At 49.6% G+C, this 16,584-nt stretch overlaps 1 protein-coding gene across 15 annotated transcripts; it reads right to left on the bottom strand.

The window, feature by feature from the left end:
* Window positions 1-2,511: 2,511 nt before the first annotated feature.
* LOC148334524 (integrin alpha-11-like) lies at window positions 2,512-14,370 on the bottom strand. 15 transcript variants are annotated; one of them, XM_088298468.1, is made up of 29 exons: window positions 14,222-14,362; window positions 13,632-13,753; window positions 13,473-13,567; window positions 12,081-12,195; window positions 11,873-12,000; window positions 11,448-11,596; window positions 11,223-11,367; window positions 10,959-11,124; window positions 10,807-10,877; window positions 9,520-9,664; window positions 9,302-9,450; window positions 8,686-8,838; window positions 8,232-8,432; window positions 8,020-8,144; window positions 7,764-7,942; window positions 7,278-7,417; window positions 7,085-7,195; window positions 6,932-7,040; window positions 6,637-6,830; window positions 6,411-6,503; window positions 6,211-6,287; window positions 6,021-6,104; window positions 5,873-5,951; window positions 5,418-5,549; window positions 5,245-5,325; window positions 4,964-5,074; window positions 4,777-4,872; window positions 3,676-3,792; window positions 2,512-3,586 (listed from the first exon to the last, which is right to left on the bottom strand). In XM_088298468.1, exons 2-29 carry the CDS (start codon window positions 13,684-13,686, stop codon window positions 3,509-3,511), a joined length of 3,378 nt encoding a protein of 1,125 aa, XP_088154594.1. In that variant the 5' UTR covers window positions 13,687-13,753; window positions 14,222-14,362; the 3' UTR covers window positions 2,512-3,508. The 15 variants fall into 15 exon arrangements, 14 of the variants coding, with proteins under 14 accessions (XP_088154594.1, XP_088154595.1, XP_088154592.1 ...); XM_088298469.1 differs by having other exon boundaries at window positions 6,637-6,850; window positions 6,932-7,017; window positions 14,222-14,333; XM_088298466.1 differs by having other exon boundaries at window positions 8,020-8,432; window positions 14,222-14,370.
* Between the last annotated feature and the right edge of the window lie 2,214 nt (window positions 14,371-16,584).

Genomic DNA, 16,584 nt, shown 5'->3' with positions numbered 1-16,584 from the left:
TGATTTCTCCGCTGACCAGGATGTCATCCATATAGCATATCTCACCCTCATGCCCTTGTAGTAATTCAGACATTTTCCTCTGAAATATTTCGGGTGCTGAAGTGATGCCGAACGGCATCCTCCTGAAGCAGTACCTTCCCAGGGGGGTGATAAAGGTTGTCAGCAGAGCGGACTCTTTATCCAATGGAATCTGCCAGAAACCGCTGGCCGCATCCAGGCTTGAGAAGACTGTACTCCCTGCTAGCTTGGGGAGGAGGTCATCAATCGTGGGCAGAATGAAGCGTTCTCGTTCAACGCTTTCATTGAGCTTCTTCAAGTCGACGCAGATTCTGAGTCTTTTGGTCTTTTTGACGACTGGGACCATCGGTGCGCACCATGGCGTTGGCTGAGTCACTTTTTCGATAATCCCCATGGATTCCATGCGTCTTAGTTCTTCCTCTACTTTGGGAAGTAGTGGGACCGGAACACGACGAGGTGTGGCCAGACTGTATGGCTTTGCTCCCTTTTTAAGCGCTATCCTCACGGGATCTCCCTTTAAGGTTCCTAGTTCACCGTACACGTCATTGATTTCGTTCAGTCTTTTAATCAGGCCCAATTTGGTAGCCACTGCACGACCAAGCAGATTCTCTCCACTGGATTTTACAGCAACTACTCTAAAGTGACAGTCCCGCAGCTTGTTCTGGATCTCAGCTTGAGTTTTGGCAATAAACTGTCCCCTGGTAGCGACCATGCCGCCTGGACTTCCTAGAGATGTTCTCACTGGGTTTATCTGGGTTTTTTTAGCTAGGCTATTGTAAGTAGCCTCCGTGATGACTGATGTATCAGCTCCCGAGTCTATTTTAAATGTCACTGGAGTGTTGCATATGCTCAGTACTGTGTGCCATGGTGGTTCATCCCCTGTTATCACTTCGTTCACATTTGCTTGGTTTTCAGTGAGTGAGCCGAGGAAGACAGACTCCTCTTCATCACTTTTACGGTTATCTGTATTTTCTATTATCTCTCGCACACTCTTTGTGTAACAAACAATTGCAAAATGTCCCACCTTCTTGCACTTGTTGCATCTCCTTTCTTTAGCTGGGCATTCGTCGGTTTCTGTTACATTTTCCACACTTTCCATCTTTGGTTTGATCTCTTTTTAGCCTGCCAGCATTAGCCACGCTTTTATTATAGTTTTGCTTCCCTTTGTGTTGGAAGGACTTTACTTCATCCACATTATCTGACGATCCATGTTGTAGGTTCTGTCCTTTAATTAGCTCATAGTGTCTCGCCATCTCTATTGCACTACGTAGGGTCAAATCTTGCTTCATTTGCATCTTTTGAGACAGTTGTTTGTCACGAATTCCTATGACCAATCTATCTCTCATTTGTTCTTCCTTTTGGGCGCCAAAGTCACAATTTTCAGCTAGCTCATAGAGTTGTCTGATAAACACTTCCACGTTTTCACCAGGCTGTTGCACTCTGGAGTGGAACTTAGCTCTTTCATAAATGACGTTCCTTTTCGGGATGAAATGGGCGTCAAACTTTGCTAACACTGTTTCATATTTTTCTGCATCTGCTTCGGTGTCGAACGTGAAAGACTTGAATATGTGCTCAGCCTCTGCTCCCATTGCATAAATCAGCGCACTGACCTGCACCGACTCATCCTCCTCCATTAGTTTAGTAGCGACTCTGTACCGGGAAAATCTCTGTCTCCAGTCAGGCCACGCCGCCGGCTTCGTGAAGTCCAGCGCGTCGGGAGGCGAAAACTTTGCCATGGCGATGCACAAACGTCGTCAATCACGCTTCTTTTCCTTCCCCTTCAAAAGCGTTTACTTCTGACACCATGTGGCGTTATGTTGTACGCGCGAATTAGAGTTACGATAGTAACACTGAGGCTCGACTCCCGTTAGCAGTGCAAACACGGTTAGCCTTTATTTAACGTCTGCCAGGCACACATCGCGCCAGTCCGCATACGCGCTCTCACGCGCGCAAAGCATCATGGTCAATGTAGGCTGAACTAGTCACCATTCGTGACAACCTCTGTCCTAAATACTGTTAACTAGATGCAGTTATTTACATTTTAGTGTTGTGAGCATTGCCATGCCTCATTGGGACGGACGGAAATGTCAAAACGGTTTGATTGGGGTTCGTTGAAGCCAAAAAAGGGCAATATAGGGTTGAAACAAGGTACGACTGGCGCCAGAGAAATGTGCACTGCTCCTTTAAGTTGTCACGTGACCTTTAATTGAGCGATTGTTTTTGACTTGGCAAGGGAAAGTTAGCTGGCATGTGGCAAAGGCTATCCTCATCGACAGCGCCGACAAGGATCTCGTCCGTGCTGAACTCGTGGCCAAGCTTTTATTTGTTTGATTGACAAACTGATTGTGTGACTGATTTGAAAAAAATGTCCCAGCTGCGCCAATCAAGTGCCTCAGAAGTGGTCGTCTTGGCGTAAATCACGATGATCAATGATGTCAAACAAAAACGACTTCCTGACGGCTAACGACGACAAAAAAAGAGTGACCATACAACTACATCGACAACACATTTTATTTACAAAAGTTAAAACAACAGCGGGATTGACAACCACGATGACGTCAGCGACAAGAACGACAGGAGACGAAAACGACAGCAGTGACAAGGACAACCATGAGAACAAGCGCAATGAGGCTAAAAACGAACCGGCCGACAGCATGATCAATGACGATTTAAAACCACAGCAACGCGGACTGCGGTAGCGACAAGTTTTATAGTAAGAAGCGTAAATACAAAACCAACGCTGACAAAGCCACTGTACCAAAAAAGAAAACATCAGCTACAGAAACGACAAACTAACAAATTAAACAAGTGATGGATCATTGTTTTTTTTATTCTGAAAATGTCCTTGATGTGTTTGTTCTTTTAGTTGAAATGTCGGAGGCTCCGATTTACAGATATTCACAAACGAGCATGAAGCAGACACGGCTTTCGAAGGCTGCGATAGCACATGCTGACAATATAAAATGCTGCAACTAATTCTGCTTAAATTGACAAAAATGCAGTTGTGAAAGCTAACATAAGATGACCTTTCTGCTAATTATACAAATATGAATTCACAAAAGCCACTTTTTCTCATCAAAGTTAATTGCTAAAGGTAACGTTGCGGTACCCTCACTGCTAATTTGGACAGGTTGATCTCAATGCTCATTATTTTTCTTTGCTTCATTGGCATTATTGCTCATTGTGGACGCTAAATTATCATTGACTTCAATGCTAATTTGTTAGCGGCTTCATTTAGATTAATGCTAATTGCTAAAGCTAACGTTGCCAATTTTAAAAGCTAGCTGCTCGGAGGATGTCAATGCTAATTACTAACGTTAACTGCAAAATTGATGGCCAATAAGGTATCGTCCAGTATACTCTGCCAACACGCTGAGCGCTCCTGGTGGCTGTCTACAAGGGGCGTGGCCAAGATAGGCTATGGTCAGGTGTCCTTCCCAAGCTCCGCCCCATCCCCCCCAAATAATGCAAACATCAATGATATCATGCATCACAGTCCCTCTGCTGGCTTCCCTTTGGTTGCTGTCTCCTGTTCCTGACTCCGCCTCTTCCTGGAGAAGAAGCCCAGCTGCACACACGTACACACAAAAACAAAATTATGTGTGTGTGTGTGTGTGTGTATGTGAAGAGTGAGTCCGTGTGCACACAGGTACACACCCTCCAGAGCACGAGCACGATGACGGCGAGCACAAGGAATCCTGCGGCCGAACTTCCCAAGATGACTGCCACTAAGATGGCGTCCGATGCCCGCTTCTTCGTCAGCTCCACCACGGTCTGTGCATAACCGCCCCGAGTCGCACACACGTTAGTGGTGTGAGAAAGGGGAGGGGGGGGGCATATGATCATAGAACCAGCACTGCTGTGGTTGTGCCCACTGCGTCACGACTATTTTCTTCAAAACCCTTCTTAGCATAAAAATTATTGCAATATGTAGAAATGTTGATCATATACGTTATGTTCTATCCGTTTTTTTGTGTTTGTGGATGCACTAAGATTTTGCAAGTATTTGTATAACGTTTTAGATTTCGCCTCTTTTCAATCGAGTAGTTGTTTTAGGCAAGTAAATTTGAGCTGAAAGGATTGTGACATAAGTGGTTAAAAATAATGCGAAATGCTTAAATCCCGATCATACCGCCATCATTTATGACAACACGGCAGGAGAAATAATATACAGAAAGGCACTTTTCCACTACTGAGTGAGTGTCGAAAGATCCGTCTTGAAACTGGCCTCGCTAGTGTATCTGCAATTAAATGCACACTTTTCCCTCCTTTGGCCATTGTGGTTTAAAAAAGCAAGAATAGATTTGAGATTTTCCAACGGTCGCCAGTTATGACTTTCGGTTGTGTTGATTCCGCATAGCGCTGCCCCTTCACGAGTGAGTATCCAATCACAAGCCACGTTCGTCACTTTTAGCGTAAGGCCAGCGAGAAGCCTCACTGTAACCAACTCGTGATCTGATTGGCTATCGCAACTGCCTCTCAACTATCAAATCGCCTCATTCACACAGAAGAGACGCCCGCCCGACTGTACCTGAAGGCCTCGGACGAATAGTACGGGCTACTGGTATTATGAAATCTGCCTGGCAACACAAGCGAGCTGAATTCTGATTGGATAAAAACTCCACCATAAAAATTCTACACTCTGATAATTTTTTCTTGATTCTGTTAGGCCAGCCTTGAAGGCCTTGACCGCCCACCACTGTTGAAATCATATTTAAAATCAAACCCGTAGTTTGATTTGTAGAGGTATGAGGAGACCTGTCTGACTGGATGCTCCTCCTGCAGGAAGAAGGCACTGGAGGAGTCCAAGTGGACATGTGCACTGACCAAAACCTCAAGAGTCTTGAAGACCACCTGAAACACAAACACACAAAATTTGATTTCATTCATTTTTTTTTTTTTCCTATCATGAGTTATTTGCTGAAGAACGCTCAAGGCGACAGACCTTGTGCAGGACCGGTCCTTGAAGTCTTCCTCTAAGAGTCAACTTCACCTGCTTGGAGGCGGGAAGAATCACACTGCACCACACCGACACGCTCGCACTGTTACTCTGATTCTGTACAAAAACACACACACGTAAACTGCGCTTGGTTGGTCGTCGATACATAAAGACGCACTTGACCATAGTTCTGTACACACATGCAGCGTTTCTGTGGTTGCGTGCACGCACATACGCGAACCCGCACGCACAATGACACACGCTCACGCATACACGTGTCGACCAACCATCTGTGCCAGATGTGTCAGGTCTTCTGCCGTGGCATGCTTGGCCGTGGCAGGCTGCATCAGGACGCAGGAGGCGGCGGCCTACCGAGACAGGTTGGTGGGTTTGGTGGGTTGGGACGATCGGGTTAACCATTCAATTGACAGCCAGGTGGGCGAAAGGCAGAGAAATGCACCTGGTCCCGGTCATGGTCCGGGTCCAGGCCGCAATGGGTGAGGGATAGCAGACGGTTGCCATGGAGACTCACAGCCCACAGGTCGGCCCTAAACTCGACACCCCCGACGGGGAACCGTGATCGGTTCTCCAGCTGAAACCAAAACATGCTTGAATATAAATCACATTTTGGATTTAACACCCCAATTTAAGATTTAAAACTTTGCCAGCCCTTCGTTATTTTCCCTTGGAAACAACGATTACAGTTTGAAAGATAATTGCCAATAATTCCAATTTGCCTATCAGCCAAATTAAATGTTTTCCAAAAAGGAAGTTCAGTGGGCCATCATGTCTTAAGACAATTATCGTTCTACTCGTGCGGCAAATTAAAAAGAGCGTACTAGTACAAGGCCCGTTGAGCGCACTAGTAGGATGTGGAAGAAAAGTCAAATTGTCCTTCCATTGGGACTGACGCACGTAGAAGGAGATGTTGAAGGTGGGGAAGGCGTCGTCTTCGTCTTCTGATTTGATGACAAAGCGGGCGGGGCGTTGATCTCTGATGAGAGCGAAACGAGTTGTCATTTGATTGGCCGATAGACAGACGATGGACAGACAAATGACTGACATGGTAAAGAGGAGGTCCGTTTCATATTTGAGAGGGAGGATGATGTCATTGATGTTGTCTTCGGGAAAAGCGTCTTTGCCTTCACTGGAACATATGCGCGCACGCACGCACACACGTTTGTTAATGTGTGAGTGAGTGAATCAATGTGTTCATGCATGTCCATGTGTGTGTGAGTGTGGGTTGGTCTCACCTGCTGGCTGCCAGAGCGATGTGAAGGTGGTCCAGAAAGACCAAAGAACTGAACTCAAACTCCACTCGGAAAAACACCTGGACACGAAAAGCAAACATTGGTCCAAATTCCATGGAGGCACCGTCGACTGGTCGCCAGACAACATCGAGGCATCCTGTAGACATTAAAAGAAGGGCGCAGTCGCCAATTTGCTCTCGTACCCGAGACGAGGCCTTCATGAGAGGCGCGCTGATGTTACATCTGGTCTGATTGGTCTCCTGAGGGAAGCATTCCATCGGCACATCTGATTGGTCCTGTCGGGGGCAAGGGCGGGATCAGCGAAATCACTTTGAGCGATCGCCCGCGTTGGCGACCGTTCCTCCTTCCAGTCACCCTGTTGGCTGGCTGCCGGCCAATCGGACGCGGGGCGGGCGAATGTTTGGTTACCTTGACGACGAGCCCGGCGAAGATCAGGTTTGGCGAGGCAGAGAGGAGGACGGAAGTCCCGTAGGCGTTCTCTCCATGGTTCTCCAGGCGGGCGGAGAGCGCCATCCTCCTCCGCCGCGTCTCCACCAACCACGTGCCGTCGCCGGCTGCCGGTGTCGCCCCCTGCTGGCGGCATGCCCGCCGCCTCGACCACTCTGAGGAAGCGCACAAGTGTCTACGCGCAAACAGCAACTGTCTTTACTCTTTTACTTTGTGCGTGTGTGTGTGTGTGTGTGTGTGTGTGTGTGGTACTCACTGGATGTTTGTGAGGTCAGTGTGACTCTCCATGACGAGGTCCGGAACACAAGCGTCTTCTTGTGTGCAACCATTCCAAAATGGAAGCTGTGACGAAAACAAAGAGCAAGCTAGCTTGACATTGATGCTAAACTAATCGCATCCTCGACCTCACCTCAGCGTTCAGCTTGGTCGGCCAATCAGGGTCCAGTATGGGTCCGTCATCTGCGCTCCGTAGCCCCGCTTCCATCCCCACCGCGATTGGACTGTTGTAATCCATCGTGTCCTATTCGCAGAACTTTAGTTATCGTACGTGAGCGTACATGCGCACGCGTGCGTGCGTGTGTGTGTGTGTGTGTGTGTGTGACCTGGACTGTGAAGGCGTGTCGTTGGCATTGTTGCCTTCCCATGGTCAGCGTCATGGTTTTCGTCTGAAGATGTTCACGCTCGTCCAGAACGGCTCGATGGGGAACTCGCTTCTCGTCCAAACTCAGCTGGTAGTGCACTGCTGAAGAGGGGGCGGAGTCAGGTGTCAACAGGAAGTGATGAGCCTGCTTGTTTCCTCCTGCGCATTCATGTGTTCGTGCACTCGTGTGCATGTGCGTGTGTGTCAGCGAGTGAGCTGTTTTGAGTGTGCTTGTGTGTGACTGACCTTGTGAGTTTCATGCTTGTATGCGTGTCTGTTTTAGTGTCAGTCTGTGGTTTGCGTGCGAAAAAACGTGTGTGTGCAAAGAGCGGAGAGAGAGAGAGAGAGAGAGAGGGTGTGTGGGGGGGGTGCGTGTGTGTGTGTGTGTGCGTGTGTGTGTGTGTGTGTGCGTGTGTGGGTGTGTTCTATGCCATCATGCTGCACTTACCGACTTGTTGTGCAGCGGCGGCGGTGGCGTACGTGCCGGCCACGTCGTGAAGCCGCAGGCACACGGTGGCGACCATGCACGTGACGGGTTTCCCTCCCCTCCAGCAGTCCTTGTGGAAAACGTTTACCTTCTCAGGCTCGAACGTCAGCGTGGACTCCAAACGTACGACCCGCCGGCACCTGCGGGACGGCCAGACGCGGAGGTGAGAGAAGGTGGGCGTGGTCACAGCACACATGTCACGTGCACACAAATTGACCGGACAATGACGGCAGCTCCGAGCGCTCCAACGGCCACGCTCACGTCACCGTCGCCGTCCTTGGCGGCGTCAACACTTTGGCCAAAGTATTTGAGTCCCAAGTCGAAGCTGGCGGCAGAAAGGCGCTGAAGAGGAACACGAAAAATGTCGTCACAATTACACAAAACACTCCTGGAATTTGGTGACGGCGTGTACTGTCGTCCCGCTCCCACCTGCGTGTGGCGCATGTGTACATTCCTATGGCGCCCGTGATAGAGGTAGAGCGCACCCTGGTGGTCGTCCTCCAGCGGCGCGCCCACCGCTAAATCATTAAAGCCGTCCGCGTTTACGTCGGGAATTTGGACCAGCGCCGCACCAAAGCGCGAATTGAGAGCGGGCGACGGAAGCAGCGCCCCCTCCAGCACCAATAGAGCCTGCGATAGCGCGCATGCACACACGCACACACATTTGAAAAATGCACACAAATTCAATCGTGGTCTTGGCCGTATATGGATTTTGGGTGCGTGTCTGTAGACGTGTGCGTGTAATCGGCTGCCAGGATGGCCGAGTGGTCTAAGGCGCCGCGTTCAGGACCCAGTCTCCCCAGGAGGCCTGGGTTCGAATCTCGAATTTCCCCATTGTGGGACTAATAAAGGGAATATTATTATTATTATAATTTGTGCGTACTTGCGTATGTGTGTTGACTTTATAGACGTAAACCTTTCCTGTCTCGTGCGCATCGTGACTGCAGTACATGGGCGCCGCCACGAGGAGGAGATCACTCTGCGAGTCGCCGTCCACGTCCATCGACAACAACACGCTGCCAAAGTAAGAACCCATCTGACGCACGCACACATGCACACGAGTGATACTAACTCAACAAACTGGTTCAAACAATTATATACACACACACTGATATAAGACTTAGACAATAATGCACAACACAGACATTAATAGACAACACAAAACGTTGGAACAAACACGATGATAGACAATGATAGAAACCCACGCACAATGAAATAACACAGTGGTATAAACTCAAACAATGATACAACACAAACAGCAAGCAATGTTATGCACACATGATACAACACTAAAGCACAATGAAACAACATACACACACACACACACACACAAATGATGATCTGACAGAAACACAAACAAACAATTATCCAAAACATACACACACAATGACAAAACGATACACGCGCACACAACCCTAACGAACGCACACCTAGGACGACATACACGTGCGATGAAGATGAAGAGGATGATGATGTCACATTAGGGGCGCAAGTCAGACCTGCTCTCCAACAAGCGCCTGCAGAACATTGACGTTTCCACGGTGATCGAGGATGAAGCCGATGACCTTCCCGCTGTGGTTGAATCTGGGCGCTCCCGCCAGCACCACCTCCGACCCGCCCAAGCCCACCAGCGACCCCAGTGAGTACCCTGCAAGCGGTTGCAGCGTAAGTGTCGGCCGGGCCGGCCGCTCACGTCGCCGCCGCCGCCATGTTGTACCGAAATAGGCGGCGTGGTTCCGCAGCTCCTCCGGGAATTGCTCGCCGTATGCCAACAGGTCAGGGAGGAGATTTCCGTGCGGGCTGCGCTTGAGGACGGCACCGTTCCAGTCGTACGCCCCCACTGCGCCCAGCAGGAGGCCGTCCTGGGCCAGAAAAACGACGAGCACGTGTTTAGCGCGGCGCAACGCTTGCCACGTTTTTAGGTCCAGTCCACAGGAGACTTGGCATTGCCTAGCAACCGCTCCGGTGTTTGTCGCGATATGACCTGACACTATCCGGCGACCACTCTCCTGTTTGTAGAAACACTGACAAATACTGGGAACAAGTCCGTCATTTTTTTTTTTGCTGTGTTCCCTCGTGTCAACAAATGGCGGAAGATGAGAAAAGCAGATTGGTGGCGACGACACTTGCGGATGCTGACGACTCGCTCGGAGAAGGGAATGTGCGAAAGGAATGTTCTGGAGCAGTGCAGCGGGATGACAGACATTCCGCTCAGCTCACACGCGGCGGGCGCACGTCCACCATCTGCTTTCCACGTCGACGCTGGCCTCGACCGATTCCACGTGTGTGACACCCGACACGCGCCGGCGAGCGGAAAAATCAGGAATCTTCCGGCTGTTGCCGTGCCGACGCTTCATTCCAGCGCAAATGCTCTGGCCAGGAAACTTCTGGATTGTTGATGACGACCTGTGCCTTCACCTCCGAGATGGATGCAGCGCACTAGCATTAGCATTAGCATTAGGAGTGGACAACACACATGTTAGCATGCTAGCATTAGCATGAGTGTCTTCATTGAGCTCCCTATTCTGTTGTGTTGTGAAGCTTTTGCGCTGTGTTTTTGTTGTGGTGTGTGGATGTCTGGTTTGCGTTTTGTTGTTGCGTTTGTTGTGATAGTGTTGGATTTATGTTGTTGGGTTGTTGTTTTTTTTGGGGGGGGGGTTTGGTTACGTTTGTGTTATGTTGCGTTGTGTTTGAATCTACTTTGTTGTAGTTTGTGTGTCATCAACTCGTGATCTGATTGGCTATCGCAACTGTCGATCCACTGTAAAATCCCCCTTGAGACACAGAACAGACACCCGCACGATTGAGTCTGAAGGCCTCGCTGCTGGCAATATGAAATCTGCCTGGCAACACGAGATAGCGGAATTGTGATTGGATTAAAACTCATGAAAAAAATACAACACTGGGATATCGTATGACATCAATGTGAAGAATACGATCCTGATGTCTTGATTTTGTCAGGCCAGCAGAGAAGGCCTCGACCACCCACCACTGGTGTGCTCACCTGCAGGAGGTGCGAGGAGAAACCCGCCTGCGCCATCTGCAGGTCGAAGCTTCGCCCCAGCCCACCACTTCCTGACAAATACGAGAGGAAATAATGAGTGTCCGCTGACGGCGAAAATGGAAAAAGGCGACACCCGTTTTGCTGCCGCTGACCTTCCAGGGAGAAAATCCGCTCTCCAAGCGCGTCCACAATGTCCTTGAGTGCCGCCTCGTCGGTCACGTTGAAGAAGTGATCCTCGTCCGGGTCGCTGGCAATGAAGCGGATCTCCTTCAGGAACGACGACGGGTCAATGCCACGACGGTTGTAGTACCCCAAAACCTCAAAACACACACGCGGAAAGTTCCACCGCGTTGTAAGTGCTCGCATGTTGGAAGTCGCGTTTGGATTGTTTCATTTGGGTGGGGTTGCCGTCTCACCGCGATGGCGTACATGGTGATGTTGTCGCGTTTGCAGCGTGCGACGGCGTCTTCCAGCTGCGGATTGTCGTGAGATTCTCCGTCCGTGATCACCACCAAGACTTTGTGAGCGCCGGGACGACCGCCGCGCTGAAACGCTTGTGACCTGAGCAAACGATGACACACAATTGTACACGACACACAGACACGCAACGTAACGTGCACGTGGAGCCAAGTGGGTTGCACCTAGCCATGTCGATGGCTAACGCCGTGCGGGTCTCCTCGCCTCCTCGCTGTCCGATGGCCGTGACCGCCTGCAGGACCTCGTCCGTTGTCCGGTGCTCGCCAAGACGAAACTCGTGGACCACCCTGGAGCCGTACTGTACCACGCCCACCTGCGCACCCAAATGCCGTTGTCAAGGTAACGTACAAGGCCGACGGGGAGGAGGCCGCCGGGTACGGGTATGGAGAGGAGGACAAAAGGAAATAATGAACAGAACTGGGCCCGAATAAGGCAGGAGGGTCGAGACCGGAACGGTAAGAGACCGCGGCCTGAGGGTGGGGGACTGACTGAAACAAAAGGGTCAAGTGCCCAATGAAGGGGGACGAGGAGGAGGAGGATGGTGATGATGACGACGATGAGAAAGAAAAAAGAAAAGGATGACGGTGACCTGCGTCTGCCCGCTTCCGATGTTGACCTTGCGCAGCATGTTGACCAGGAAGTCCGTGACATCCGCCCACGGGTAGATGGAGTTGGAGCCATCCACCAGCATCAGCAGGTCCACGAACGTCTCGCACCCTGCACCCACACCAGACGGACAGGCGTGTGGCGGCGCCGATCAACAGACGCCATGTGGCGACCAATGCACACGGACTTACTCTGGAAGGCGGGCGTGACCGTTTCCAGCGTTTGGAACGCGGCTCCCACGTGGGTGCAGATTCCCGACGTATAGACGGAGCTGCCGCACTCATGAGACCAGCGCGGGCCGCACGTCTGACCACACAAAGGTGTCATTGTTAGCATTTTAGCCTGCGCCATTGTTAGGATGTTAGCGTGATAGCATGCGGACAATGAACATGTTAGCATGCGTGGTTATCGTAGATGGGCACTTTTTTTCAACCCTGTTTTTCCGGTTGGACCCGCATCCTCCGTCGCCGACCTGCGCACCTTTCCACCTTTACACTTTTTGTCCTTATTCGTAAAAATAATCACCTTCCGTGGCCGTCCATCTTCAGACTTAAGCAAAACTTAAAATGTTTATTTTAGGCCTCAATTGCTTTTTTCACCCTTTTCTCGCTGGATCACGAGAGAGCGCGAGAGAGAGAGAGCGTTGCAAGATTTCATTATTATATTTGAATTCTATTCAAGCGGTACTTAAACAGACAAAACAAAACCCACTTGCGGCCTTGCTTAATCCATCCTTGGCGAAACGGGCAAACGTCCAAAACTGCCTCCGAACGCATCAAAAGTGTCACAAACAACTATGAAGAGACGGGAGACGACAGTGCGAGTTCAAGCGTCCATGTAACCCGGCTACTGGGGCGTACCATCACAAAAAGGGGGGGCAATACCGCAGACTGAAAAACTAGAGGGGAAGTCAAACCGTTAATGCACTTTGGTTTGACGACACACTTCTCACCACAACAAGCACATAATATAGTAAGCGGATTTGAATAGTAAATTAAATTGTGTTATTGCCCTCACCCCCGCTTGTAATGGTATGCCCCAACAGCAGATGGGAGGTTACTGTTAGGATTAGGGTTAGCCTTAGGGGTAGGGTTAGGTTTAGGGTTTGGGGAGGGATATGGGTCCGGGCTCAGGCTAGGGTTAAGGTTAGGGCTCGGGTCCGTGTTGTCAGAATAAGGAAATACAGGCACGCTTGCACGCTGCTGTCTCACATCTCTTCATACACAAACAACGATCTTAAAATAAACCTTTGCCGTTACCATCTCTCCCGCGGCAGCTTCATGCGCAGACGTTTTTTTTTTTTTTTGAAGGGGTGCGAGGTCAGGCCACAATTTTTATTGCAAAATGCCAGATCACGGCCGGAGGGCGGCGGACTGACCAGCAAAAAGGGGTCAAGTGCCCAGCTCTGAAAATTTCTGGTTGTCATCATTTTAGAATTGTAATCTATCATTTTGTGTGTTAGCATTGTTAGCTTGTTCACCTGTCAGTTTTTCGTACATGAGCATTGTCGGCGTGTGCGTACGCACGCATGTGTTTATAATTCCAGTATGTTAGCATATAGCTCGCGTTAGCACGGGACTAACCACAAAGCTTCCGTCTTTGTGATCCGCCGTGAGGGTCATTCCCAGCCTCATCCCATCTTTGCGCTGCCCCATCACGTTGTCCACGGACACGTTTCCTGTTTCACGTCAACCAATTGTGTGATGGAGAACGGGAGCGGATCTACGGGCCGTGTTGCTCACCCAGATGCAGGCGGCGGCAAGCGCTGCTCGAGTTCAAAGCGCTACCGTCATCCATGGGACACCTGAACACGTCGCCGGTCTGGTGGTTGCCCGTCCAGGCCAGGGGGGCGCCCACCAGGAGCCTGCACACAGATACAACGCGCATACTTGTGTGCATGTGCTGCTGAGAACGTGTGTGAGTCCGACGCCACGTCTCATCATTAAGGACAATTCGACCTCATCGTGTTTCTTTCCTGTTTCAAAACAAAAGCGAGCGCTCGTTGTCCCACGACGCACTGCGGGACGTCGCTGCTCTTCTCACAATAAACACGATCAAGAAGAAGAAGAAGACGATGATGATGATAATGATGAAGGTGACCACGTGGAACACACGCAAGTCGTCTTTGGTCTTATTGAGTCCAGATGCCTGTCAAGGAATTTTCCTTGGCGGGAAAACAACATTCCCGGGATGACGGCAAAAAGAAGAACACATTGGAAACGAAAGGAAAAGAAAGACGAGACCGAGGACGGCCTGGATGGAAAATGCAGAAGAAGGCAAAGAAGAGGAGGAGGAGGAGATGAAAAGGGAGTGAAGGCGGGGTGCTCCTCACCATTGTCGTCCTTGCGCGTTGTGTTGTCGAAGTGTGTAGCCGAAGTGGCTCTCCTCCCAGCCTCGGAAGATTTGCGCTCGCTTGGCGTGCAGGTTGAAGCACACGAACGCGTCTGCCGCCAACACAAACGCAAGACACCGCAAAAAGATGAGCACGCAAACACAATTTGGACGGCATCGTGTTTGTTCTGAATCAGATTTCAACTTTGCCACGACAACAAGCGAGGCTCCAGCTACATATTTGCGTGCGTGTGTGCACGTGCACGCCCGCGTTCGAAGCATTTGAACGCAAATCACAATCGAACGGTGCGTTGAGATAAGAGTTGAACCGACTTTTGGAGTTTTTGGACATGCGCGCGGTGGCCTTTTTTGCTTCGACTTGCGAACGCCGGCTTGACCTACGATCGCTGTGCGCGCTTGGCAATCAGTCGACTCCTTGACGACTAGTTTGTCGGCCGCAGTTTCCCAAAGATTGAGCAGTTGCTTCAAAAAGAGGCTTCCATCCGTTTGTTGCCGCTCCCGGCTGAAGTTTAGTGGAAAAGGCAACAGAAAAGGAAGACAGTTGCGCCTGATGCTTTTCCAACAACCTCGTCTTCAAACACTTCGGTTCGTGCGAACAAAAAAAATGGAAAATGTCGGGGACATGCTCATGGTAAAGCGTCGAATCGTACAGAACAAGCCCGACTCGCCACCAAAATTTTACAAATTGTTTTGGATTTTCATTGAACCTTTAAAAACTGAATACATTTGAATATCACAACAAAAAAAAACACACAAAACAAATAAATGCACCTTTGCGTTTGTGGAAGTCAGCAGGCCCGAATGTTCTAGTCACCAACCTCCAAATACAAAGCATGTCAGTATGCGTGTCGGTCGTGTTTCCTCGAGACTTTCGTTTTTGTTGCTTGTGTCTTTGAACAAGCGATTTGAAAGGCCAAGTTTCATTTGAAGTGTCGGCAACTGGCGTGTGCCAAGTGTTTTTGGCGTTGGGCCTTTTTAAATTGCTGCCGCCCAACAATTAAATACAATTAACCTCTTGTCATACTTTATGAAGGTGTTGTCCTGTGTTCTGTCCACGGAAACAAATGGAAGACGAGAATAAACAACTTTGTTGTCGGCTGCCGCGCGAGTCAAAACTTGATCGTTTTCCCCTCCGTATTTTTGTGGGTCGCAGCATTGGAGCTTCTCAAAAGGGACGCTGGACCCCAATGCAGAAAAAAAGAACAAATCAAATAACGAGACGTTAAGAAGCGCAGAAACATGACAGGAAGCTCGTCTGGATGCAAACATGGCCTGAACCAAAATAAGGCTGGCGGGCCGGGCCGGGCCAGCCGGGCCGAGCCGGGCCTCCGTCGCTCTTCACTTTTTGCAGGCTAACTTGATGGCAAATTTTGAAATGGGGCACATCTATTTCCATCTTGTGGGTTTTTCACAACATGACTGGATTTTTTTGCCGTAATCATTTTCCCAAACGGACTAAAGTGACGGCAGATTAGCAACCAGTGACACCAGACAATTTCGGTTCGACTTTTTCAAGACCACGCTGATACTTTGTATGATTTATGTTAATTTTTACCCAAATGATAACACGTTCACAACACTTCACCAGTGCGGTTGAGTTTCGCTTTACGAATCCAACGGAACCGTCCTGACTTGGGCGGTCCCGTGTCGCAATAAACGCGAGGCAGCCAAGGAAGGAAAGTGTGCCAAAAAAGTAGGCGAACATCTCAAGTTTGGTTTGACAATCAAATAAGAAGACAACAATTCGTTCAACTGAAGATCGCCCGCTCACGTTAGCATCTTCGCTACCAGAGCAGCTTGCAATCAATTGTCATCCCTCCGCAGGCGGTCGGCGCGCAAACTCATGCTAACGAAAAAAAATCAAAAAAATCAAGTTGCGTTGTATTTGATCAAAATCAAGAAATTCGGCCGTCCAGTGACCAGCTGCGCCGGCAACAGCCAACCCCAACGTGCACCTCCGATGCATATTTGATGTTGGCGAATATCATTCAGCGTGCTTTCGCCCAAAAATATGCAAACATGCAAGTGAGGTTGACGGAAGACAACAAGACGGGCGGGTGCGATCATGAACACCAATCGCAATCTTACAAAGTATTGCTCATACGAATAGTCAACATGAAGCGTGTGAAAGAAAGTTTGAGTTCAAACTCCTGCCAATGCGCGGACATCATTTTTGTCAGAAAAGGCCAAGTGGGTGTGTGTTGGTTGTTTTCAGGTTGGGCCCTTTTTGGAATGAATGAGTCAGCCACTTTTGGGCATTTTGTCCAACTTCACCACAAATGGTGACATTTGACATTTGTTTTCAATTTCATTTGCGGCTGACTTGTGCTCGAGATATAATTA

The sequence above is a fragment of the Idiotropiscis lumnitzeri genome, chromosome 6 (assembly GCF_059441095.1).
Source record: "Idiotropiscis lumnitzeri isolate Australia: NSW breed Sydney's pygmy pipehorse chromosome 6, RoL_Ilum_1.0, whole genome shotgun sequence".
Taxonomy (NCBI): domain Eukaryota; kingdom Metazoa; phylum Chordata; class Actinopteri; order Syngnathiformes; family Syngnathidae; genus Idiotropiscis; species Idiotropiscis lumnitzeri.
This window is presented reverse-complemented; position numbering and strand designations above follow the sequence as displayed.

Coding starts and splice junctions, on each gene's coding strand:
- LOC148334524 (XM_088298457.1), bottom strand. CDS start 13,788: ATGCACACAAGTATGCGCGTTGTATCTGTGTGCAGGCTCCTGGTGGGC. Junction 11,597..11,872: donor TCGGAAGCGGGCAGACGCAG/GTCACCGTCATC, acceptor TTGGGTGCGCAG/GTGGGCGTGGTACAGTACGG. Junction 5,075..5,244: donor TGACACATCTGGCACAGATG/GTTGGTCGACAC, acceptor GTTTTTGTACAG/AATCAGAGTAACAGTGCGAG.